The sequence below is a fragment of the Dipodomys ordii genome, unplaced genomic scaffold (genome assembly GCF_000151885.1).
Source record: "Dipodomys ordii isolate 6190 unplaced genomic scaffold, Dord_2.0 Scaffold32, whole genome shotgun sequence".
NCBI classification, from domain to species: Eukaryota; Metazoa; Chordata; class Mammalia; order Rodentia; family Heteromyidae; genus Dipodomys; species Dipodomys ordii.
The window spans coordinates 16,912,777-16,923,134 of NW_012267248.1; the positions used below are offsets into that span (position 1 = coordinate 16,912,777).

Sequence of the window (10,358 nt, forward strand, 5' to 3'; positions counted from 1 at the left end):
GACGCTGCGCATCCCCCGCCGCGGGCCGCGGCCGATCCGTGGGTTCTAGGAGCGGGTGTTGCGCGGGTTCCTTTAGCGTTCTGACGGCTGGGATGGGCTCGGCTGGCTAGTCATCCCCATCCCCTCCTGCTGGCCTGGGGTCCAAACGTACGGCGGAAGCGATCACAAAGTGCCCGTGCCACGTAGCACTTTCTCTCTCTGGGCAATCCGGAGGGAAGGGGGGTGGGGACCGCGTTCAGTACGTGCCCCTCCCGGCCCCCCATTCCGGGTTTGCATGGTTATTGTGCCCCAGGGACTGCTGAGTTGTAATAACCTGATGAGACGGACAAAGACAAATATTTGGATGTCTTCTCGTCTTCCCCATAATTTACCTTTGTGGGTTTGTTTTTCTGTAATTTGGCTTTTACACACTGGAGACTTGAGTTAATAGATCTTAGTGAACAAGTAAAAATATGCTCTGTTCTATCACCACATAGTAAAGCAAAATTTGTTATTTGGGTGAAGTTTAAAAAAAAAAAAGACCCAGTTAGAGAGCACTTGAAAACTTAGTAAGCATCAGGTATCTTTTTTTTTTTTTGTCTTGTCGGTCCTAGGGCTTGAACTCAGGACCTAGATGCTGTCCTTGATCTGTTTTTGCTCAAGGCTACCTACCACTTTAAGCCACAGCTCCACTTTCGGCTTTTAAGTGGTTAATTGGAGATTAGAGTCTCTGGGACCCAATCCTCAGATCTCAGCTTCCTGAGTGAGCCTCTGGCCCTTGGCTGCATCAAGTATCTTTTTTTTTTTTTTTTGTCAGTCATGGGGCTTGAACTCTGAGCCTGGGTGCTGACCCTCAGCTCTTCAGCTCAAGGCTAGCGCTCAACGCTCAACCACTTGAACCACAGCACCACTTCTGGCTTTCTAGTGGTTTATTGGAGATAAAGAGTCTCACTGACTTTCCTGTCCGGGCTGGCTTTGAACCCTGATGCTCAGATCTCAGCCTCCTCCTGAGTAGCTAGGATTACAGGCATGAGCCACCGGTGCCCGGCTTGTATCAAGTATCTTTAAACATGTTTATAGGAGAAACCCCCATTTTCTTTCTCTCTCACTCTCTCACTCTCTCTTCCTCTCTCTCCCCTGTCTCCCCCTTCCTCTCTCCCCTCTCTCTCTCTCTCCTCTCACCCTCTTTCTTTCTCTCTCCTCCTCTTCTCCCTCTCCCCCTCTTCTTCTCCCTGTCCTCTATCTACCCTTCCCTCTTTCTCCCTCTCCTTCTCTCTCTCCTCCCCTTCTCTCCCCTCTCCCTCTCTTCCTCCTCTTTCCTGTCTGCCTGGCTCTCCCCTCTTGTGTAAACTCTCTCTCACTTGGCTTTTCTGCTCTAGACTTGTGCTCTACCACTTGAGCCACACCTCCATTTCTGGCTTTTTGCTAGAGGTGAGATTTGTCTGTTTGGGCTGGCTTTGAACCATAATCCTAAAATCTCAGCCTTAATAGGTAGGATTACAGGCTTGAGTCATTGGTGGTGCATGTTTTCCAATTCTAATTGCTGCTGGAGCCAGCATAAATGAGCTAAATTGTCAGATTGTAAGGGCTGTGGGCCATAACAAATAACAAAGGACAAGGGCCATCTTAAGGGAAGAGCAATGACTACTGAGCTCTCTTTTGACTAATTGCTGCCCTGCAGACCTTTGGATTCCTTGTTGCTGCATCAAGAAATCTGTGTATTTTGTGGCAGGCTTAATTACAATATTTTAGCACTTATTAAGTTGAATAGTATGAAATAACCATGTTTGTGGTTTAGAAGCTATAAATGTTGGCCATTTCTTATTTTTACACAGTTTAAAACACGTCTGGGTTGGAGATGTAGCTCAGTGGTCAAGTCCTTGCCTAGCATGTATGTAGCTCAAGGGTTCAATCTTAGTGCCACACACAAAAAAAGACATCCTAAATAATAACACATATCTGCATGTTACAACTAGCCTGAGATCTACTTAGTCCACTACTAAGTATTGAGGCTGATAATGGAGATTTTCTGTTTTCACCACTTTTTAGCACTGCCACTGCAGAGGGTATATTTTGGAGATCACATTGTATTAATGGAATAATCATTGCTAACATTTGTTAAATATCCACTAGGTGACAAGTGCTGTACTCAGAATTTTACATATATTATTAGTTTTCACATTAGCCTGTATGTTCTCATTGACTCTGTATACAGACAAAAATCTTGAGGCTTAAAATAGAGAGATTCACATATTTTATCTACACATGTGTTAGCTGGTAAGTGGTTTTGACAGTGATTTTAAGAATGATGACTATTATATAAAACTAGCATTGTGACATCTTGACACATTTTAAGCTAGCTTGAAACTACTTGGTATACCTATAAAGAAAATAATTGGGATAAAAATATTAAACAAAAACCCTTAAGATTATATATGCAGTATGATTTCAGATATATGAGAAAGAGGAAAAGATGAACCATATATAGAAAATGAGACTGGAAAAAAATCCAGTGGATGGTAGAACTTAGCTGATTTTTTTTTTCCTGTTTTCACCGTTTTGTTTTTTTTTTTCTTGGTTGGTCATAGGGCTTGAATTCAGAGACTGGGCACTATCCTTGAACTCTTTCACTCAGGGCTAGTGCTCTACTACCTTGAACCACAGCTCTACTTCCCATTTTCCAGTGGTTAATTGAAGATAGGAGTCTCAGGGACTTTGTTGCCTGGGCTAGCTTTGAACAGCAGAACCATAAGCCTCAGATCTCAACCTTTTTGAGTAGCTAGGAGTAGAGGCATGAGCCACCAGTGCCTCACCAGCAGCATTCTTTGATTACAGTATACGGGCGACTGTATTTTAAGAAATAAAATTTAGCAACTTTTTCCAGCAAACTAGGACTAGAATGGAATTTTTTCAGCCTGATGAAAGGTGGTTATGAAAAATGTAAAGCTAACCTTATAACTTAAGATAAGGTTGCCTACTCTGACAAGCTCCATTCAGCATTTTGTTGTAGGTCCTGACCAGTGCAACAGATAATAAACGACATAAAAATTGGAAAAATAGATGTAAAACTAGTCTTCAACTCTTAGATGACATGATGTTTTGCTGTTATTGTTTTAACACAGAAAACATCACAGAATTAACAACAAAACTTATAAGAGCGTAAGAAGTTATATGACTAAAAGATAAAATTTTAAAACTTTTATTTCTAGGTATTAACAAAAATAAGTGAACATAGGGCTGGAATGTGGTAGAGTCCTTGCCTAGCATGCATGAAGCATGCTAGGCAGTTACCACGTAGACAGAAAAAGCCGGAAGCGGTGCTGTGGCTCAAGTGGTAGAGTGCTAGCCTTGAGCAAAGAAGATCAGGAACAGTGCCCAGGCCCTGAGTGCTCCAGGACTGGCAAATAAACAAATAAACTTAAATAAAAGCTGAAAATCCTTTGCAATATCTGGGCTTATGCATGTAGTCTAGGCAGACAAATCTGTGAGACTCTTATCTCAAATTAACCAGAAAAAAACTGGAATAGAAGGTTTACTCAAGTGGTAGAGTGCCAGCCTTGAGCCAGACAAAAGCCTGAGTTCAAACCCTAGCACTGACATGCTCAAAAAAATCATTTGCCTTGAAAATTATGACATACTGCAAAAAGAAATTTTAAAAGCTCTTGATAAATTGGTACGTATATTCATATATTGGAAAATTATTAGTTCTCTTCCAGTTGACTTATGATCAAGGAAATGCTGATTAAAGTTTTTTTAAATGGAAATTGACATGCCAAGAATTTGTAAGAGCCAAAATAATTTGGAAAAGAGGACACTGAAGCTGAAGGACTTAAATTATCTGACTTCTAGCCTTTAAAAGATTCAGTAACCATGACAATGTCATATTATTGGCCTACAGGTAGAAAAATAGGTCAGGAGAACAGAACAAGAGTCTGTAAGTAACCTACACTTAGTAGAGCTAATTGATTTTTGGCAAAGGCAGCAAAACAATCCAGTGAAAAAGGACAAATAGCTCTGGAACTACTGAACGGGAAAAAACAAACTGCAACTGCATTGTTACCTTCGTTACAATTCATCCTGGATCACTGATCAAAATGTAAAACATAAAACTAGAAAGCATACAAAATTATCTTTATGATCTGGGCATAGGCAAATATTTCTTATAGGTCAAACATGTAACATAAATGAAAAAAATATACTGATACATTAGACTTTACCAGAATTAGAATATCAAACCACAAATTGAGATAAAAGTCACAAAATATTTGTATCCTGACCAAGGATTTGCTTCCAGAACATATAAGCTTTAACAACTTAACAATAAAAAGACAAATGTTATTAAAAATGGACAAAGCTGGGTATGGTGGTGCATACTTGTAAATTGTAGCCCTGGGGAGACTGGTGAAGAAGGTAGATTGTGAACTCCAGGCCAGTAGGGCTATGTAGCCAGCATCTGTCTCAAAAAACAGTGCCTGTTCTGTAAGGGATGATTCAACTATTCAAGAATGCTTGAGAATCTTTACCCAACCTCTATAGGAACAAGAACTTTTGTTTTTGTTGTTATTCTACTAGAGCCTGGCACCTATTTGTTGGATGACTTTAGTGAAAGAAAAAAGACATGGTTGCTGACCTCTAAAGCTAAGTATCTAGGAAGTAGACAAACATGTTATAGTAAGTCAATAAAGAATGTTGTAGTAATGTTGAGTACACTATCATCTTGTGGATATTTGGAGTTACTTGAATTTTTATGTAATAGCTGCTAAATCCTCATCTCTAGCTTTAAGGGGTAATTTGTCTCCTAGTCTTGAGAAAAAAGTTAGTATTTGCTTCCCGCGCCGTCCCCCCTTCCCCCCCCCTCCCCCCGCCAGTCCTGGGGCTTAAACTCAGGGCCTGGGCACTGTCCCTGAGCTTCTTTTGCTAGTGTTCTACCACTTGAGCAACAGTGCCACTTCTGGCTTTCTCTGTTCATGTGGTACTGAGGAATGGAACCCAGAGCTTTGTGCATGCTAGGCAAGCTCTCTCTACCACTGAGCTATATTCCCAGCCCTGCTTACAGAACTTTTATGAATATTCTGCCATCACTTTATATTTGGCATTTCTAAATCTGAAAGCTGCTTTTTTGCCATTCTTCTCTCTCTTCAACCTAGTTCTTCCTTCTCATCTACCTAATTTTTGTCACTGACATATTTTTTTCCATTTTCCCAAGCTAGAAGCTTTGCAGTCAAATCTGACTTTGAATCTTTTTTCTGTACAGATGTTTAAACTACTCATTTCTTCTGAGCTTTGTGCCCAAAGCTTGATGCTGAATCCCAGTGATCTCCTGAAGCAGTGTCTTTTAGTGGCTAATAACATGGACTAGTGTGAGAATGTAGATGTTTTGTTTCAGATCTGTGACTTACTAGCTCAGAGAAAGATTAGAGATTAGAAAAGATTAATCTTTCACCTCACCAGTAAATAACTATAGGATTGTTTTGAGAATTAAAGTCTTAAGGTAAACAATGACTAGTACATAAATGTCTATAACTGTCAGCTATTATTGCTAAATACTTTGTCTCTTCAACTGCATTGTGGCCCCACAATACAAATAACTCTATTTCCTTAGTGTATTCTCTTACATATTTGTAACAGTAGAAAGCTAATGGGAGGCTGGAAGTTCTTGTCAAATTTGAGAATATAGTAGTTACTTTGCCTTATAGTAAAAAAAAAAACTAAGATTATTAGAATCATAATTCTTTTTTCTTTTTCTCTTCTTATTTATTATTATTATTATTATTATTATTGTCGGTCATGGGGCTTGAGCTCTGGCTTGGGCGCTATCCCTGCACTCTTCAGCTCAAGGTGAGCGCTCTACTACTTGAGCCACAGTACCACTTCCGGTTTTCTAGTGGTTTATTGGAGATAAGAGTTTCACGGAATTTCCTGTCCGGGCTGGCTTTGAACCATGATCTTCCTGAGTAACTAGGATTACAGATGTGAGCCACCGGCGCCTGACTCTAGAGTCTTAATTTTTGTTCTCTGTTTGGAGGATCAAAATTTATATAAGCACAAAATTATAGGGAGGTAAATGAATGTGCCCTTAATAAACTTGTAATAAGTCTTGTAATGGGAGTAAGTTTCAAAGGTGGATGTCTTAGGTTTGTTTTGTTTTGTTTGGTGGTACTAGTATTTGAATCCAGGACCTTGAACTTGGTAGGCAAATAGTCTACAAGTTGAGCTATGCCCCAGCCCTGCCAGTGTTTATTGAAATTGACTAAGTTTAACAAGCACCTAGAATGTTTGTAAAAATACTAATTCCAAGTCCCTAATCCAGACTTTCTGAATGAAGGGCTCTTAAGAGAGTGGATTGAAGATCTGTTGTTGGTGTTTCCTTCTTTTTATCTTCCTCTCAAAATATTGGGTAATTGTTACAAGAAACAGTTTCAAATAATTCTGGTCTAGACAATGCACTTTCTTTTGAAAGTTTCAACTGGATTTCTGTAGGCAAAATATTTTAATACAGCTATTCATATTTCTTTGCCTTATTTCTAAAACACTTCAGGCCTGAGGACTTGCGCCGTGAGTTTGGTCGCTATGGCCCTATAGTAGACGTTTACATTCCACTTGACTTCTACACTCGCCGCCCAAGAGGATTTGCTTATGTTCAATATCCTTTATTTTATTGTGTGAATGTGAATATACTATATATTATGTGTGTGTTTAAACATATGCATATTTAGGAGCATATGAGATTAACATTGCCTAATTAAATGTGTTTATTTCTTTATCTCAGAAAATCTAAAGCAGTCCACAGTAGCTGGCAAGCGCCCCCAGTTTGAACCAACCTGTTAGCTAGAATCCAAGCATAAACCAAGCAGGCAAGACAAAAGGCACCTAAAGTTCAAGCATCAAGGAGTAAAAAGGGAGGGTGGACACAGATATAAAGACCTGGAAGAGGGGAAGTCTTTATCAAGCAAAAGACAAAGCCAACTTTGAGACTTCGGCTTTCCTACATTTACTCAGAGTTCCAGAATCAAAGCCAAGTCTGATTTTTTTGGTTCTTCATCTCTAATAAAGTCCATCTTGCAAGTCTTAAAGAGTAAAGGTCAAGGTTCAAGATCAAGTGACATTGAGGTAATTGCCAGTCTCATTTTATATTGCATTTCTTGAGCTTTTCTTATTTGCTATTTAGAAAAAAATCTAGTAAACAACCTCCTTAAATACATCTATTTAATAATTTTATATAGCTAATATCTAGTTAGGTTTAATATTATATAATTTATATACTTGGGGAGTTTAGCTGTATATTTCCAACCAGTATATGTAATTCCAAATGTTTGAAAATTGTTTTATGTTTTTTCTATACTTCTGTCCCAAGTACTAAACACAAGGAGTTGTTTAAAATGGTAGGTGCAAAAGTAGATAAAGTATTTAAAGTACCAAATCAGTTTTTGTATTAGCTAACTTTATATTTGTACAATTTTGTTTCTAAGTGTTATAAATGCCATACTTAGAAAATCCTTTAATGAAAGTAATTTTAATTTCAGAATAAAGGCTTGTTCTGCATGCTGATAATTTCAATGAAAACCCTAGTGGATCCTTTATCTGAAAGAAGTGAATGAGTCCTCAACAGTTTTTATAATGGTAGCCAATTTTGGATGATTTTTTCTCGTATTTTATATTATATATACATATTAGTTTTACTATGTATATATTAAAAATCCAATTTTGTGTTACATCTTTTATTTCATAATAGGACATTTCTTTTTGAAGTAAAAGTTAACAATTTTATTCTGTTAGCTTAATAACAAGAACTTGTTTTTTTCTATTAATTGCATTTTACATGTAACTAATACCTTAAAAATACTTTGTTATCTGATATTCATATTCAAAGTGTCCTTAACAGCTAGTCATATTTGAAGATGTTCGAGATGCTGAAGATGCTCTATATAATCTCAATAGGAAGTGGGTATGTGGCCGTCAAATTGAAATACAGTTTGCACAAGGTGATCGCAAAAGTAAGTGTGACTAAACATTAGATCTTCTTTATTCACCAGAATGATAGAGCAATGACAGTTTTTTTTTAACTAGGCATATTATAAAGTTAAATGGTTGTAATTATGGTTTTCAGATAATGAATTGTGGTATGTTTTTTTTTTTTCATATTCTAGCACCAGGCCAAATGAAATCAAAAGAACGTCACCCTTGTTCTCCAACTGATCATAGGAGATCAAGAAGCCCCAGCCAAAGGAGAACTAGAAGTAGAAGTTCTTCATGGGGAAGAAACAGGAGGCGGTCGGATAGCCTTAAAGAGTAAGTACCTAATACAGAAGATTGAAACTTCATTTCCTTCTGTTCCTGGAAAACATTTCAGAGTTGCTAAACAGGTGAATCATTTTGTTGAATAGACTTAAATAATAAATTTTTACAATATACGCTTCTTTATCATACATTGTTTTGTGCTGGTCCTTTCTGTTGGTCATGGGGCTTGAACTCTGGCCTGGGCGTTGTCCCTGAGCTCTTCAGTTCAAGGCTAGCACTTTACCACTTGAGCCACAGCATCACTTCCAGTTTTCTGGTGGTTAATTGGAGATAAGAATCTCACAGACTTGCCTGCCCAGGCTGGCTTTGAACTGTGATCCTCAGATGTCAACCTCCTTAGTAGCTAGGATTATAGGCATGAGCCACTGGCGCCTGGCTTTATCATTTTTATTCTAGAGGTCTTTCATTCCCCTTCTTCAGTGTTTTATTTTCATTCTAGAGGTCTTTCACTCCCCACACACACCCCCACATACCCCCTCCCCCCAACTCCTGGCTTTGGTTTATGCCTGGCTTTTTTGAGGCTGTTGTCAATGAGATTGTTTTCCTAGCTTTTTTTCCAGCAAGTTCATTGTTGGTGTACCAAAAGCTACTGATTTCTGGATGTTGGTTTTGTATCCTGATACTTTAATGAAACTGTTCATTAGAATTTCCTGATGGCATCTGTGGTCATTTATGCACAGGACCATGTCTTCTGCAAATAGGATTAATTTGACTTCTTCCTTTCCTATTTGTATCCCTTTTTCCTATTTGTATCATCTTTTTCTTACCTATTACTCTAACTAAGAATCCAAGCACTATATTAAGAGTGGGAAGAGTGGATAATCTATTTTAGAGGAAATGCTTTCACTTTTTTTTTACTCAGCTGTATACAGACTCATTCCATATAGCCTTTCTTTTCTCCTTTTTTTTTTTTTTTTGTTGGTTGTGGAAGCTGAACTCTGGGCCTGGGTGCTGTCCCTCAGCTCTTCAGATCAAGGTAGCACCCTACCACTTGAGCCACAGTGCCACTTCCAGCTTTTTTCTGCTTATGTGGTGCTTAGGAATAGAACCCAAGGCCTCATGAATGCAAGGCAAGCACTCTACCACTTAGCCACCTTCCCAGCCCCCATATAGCCTTTCTGTGCTGAGATATGTTCCTTCTGTTCTTAGTTTCTTTAGGGCTTTTGTCATGAGGGATATTGAGTTTTGTCCAGTCTTTTGATTTTAGTTGATTTTGTTTTTTAATTAAGTTATACCAGGTGACAGTGGTTCACACACCTGTAATCCTAGCTACTCAGGAGGCTGAGATCACAGGATCGTGGTTCAACGCCAGCCTGGGCAGGAAAGTCTGCAGTTAACCACCAAAAAACCAGAAGTGGTGCTGTGGTTCAAGTGGCAGAGTGCTCAGCTTGAGCCTGAAGAATTCAGGGACAGCACCCAGGCTCAGAGTCCAAGCCTCATGACTGACAAAAAAAAAGTTATTTAAGACTGGGAAGTGGCTAGATTGTGCTACATTTTCTTATTAGTAGATTGAATGGGTATGGTTCAATAGCCAATATTCAGTGCTTAATATGCTTTGTAAAGACCTATTCTACGCTCATGGTGAGGAAGCTTGGCTATAAAAGCTATTGTAATCAATAAAAAACAACCTTGTGGGGTAATTGTTGTTCTTGTTTCTTTTTGTCAGTCTTGGAGCTTGAACTCAGGGTCTGGGAGCTCCTTGAGCTTTTGCACTCAAAACTTGTGCTTTACCACTTTGAGCCACATCGTCACTTCCAGTTTTCTGGTTGTTAATTGGAGATAAGAGTCTCATGGACATACCTGCCTGGGTTGGCATTGAACAGTGATCGTCAGATCTCAGCCTCCCGAGTAGCTAGGATTACAAGCATGAGCCACTGGCGCCCAGCTACCCTTGTGTTTTGACATTCTTTAATGACTACTAGTCCTTATTCTTGCTCTAATATCTTTAGTTGAATGTGGAAGCAAAGATGTATCGTCATGATCTAGGAAGACCTTTGTTAACCATGCTTATATTAGCAAGGAGATAGAAGGATAGCACTAATGAATAATACAAAGGATGTGGTTATATAGGGAAGAAAAGG

General features: G+C 38.8%; 1 protein-coding gene across 1 annotated transcript in view; it reads left to right on the forward strand.

Annotated features, from left to right (window-relative positions):
* Nucleotides 1-8,285, forward strand: part of Srsf12 (serine/arginine-rich splicing factor 12) — a 13,481-nt gene extending 5,196 nt beyond the window's left edge. Inside the window, exons 2-4 of the mRNA XM_013016639.1 lie at nt 6,518-6,639; nt 7,866-7,973; nt 8,127-8,285. Of these exons, the coding sequence (XP_012872093.1) occupies nt 6,518-6,639; nt 7,866-7,973; nt 8,127-8,272 (376 nt within the window). The 3' untranslated portion in view covers nt 8,273-8,285. The remainder of the gene's footprint in view (nt 1-6,517; nt 6,640-7,865; nt 7,974-8,126) is intronic.
* The last annotated feature ends 2,073 nt before the right edge of the window (nt 8,286-10,358 follow it).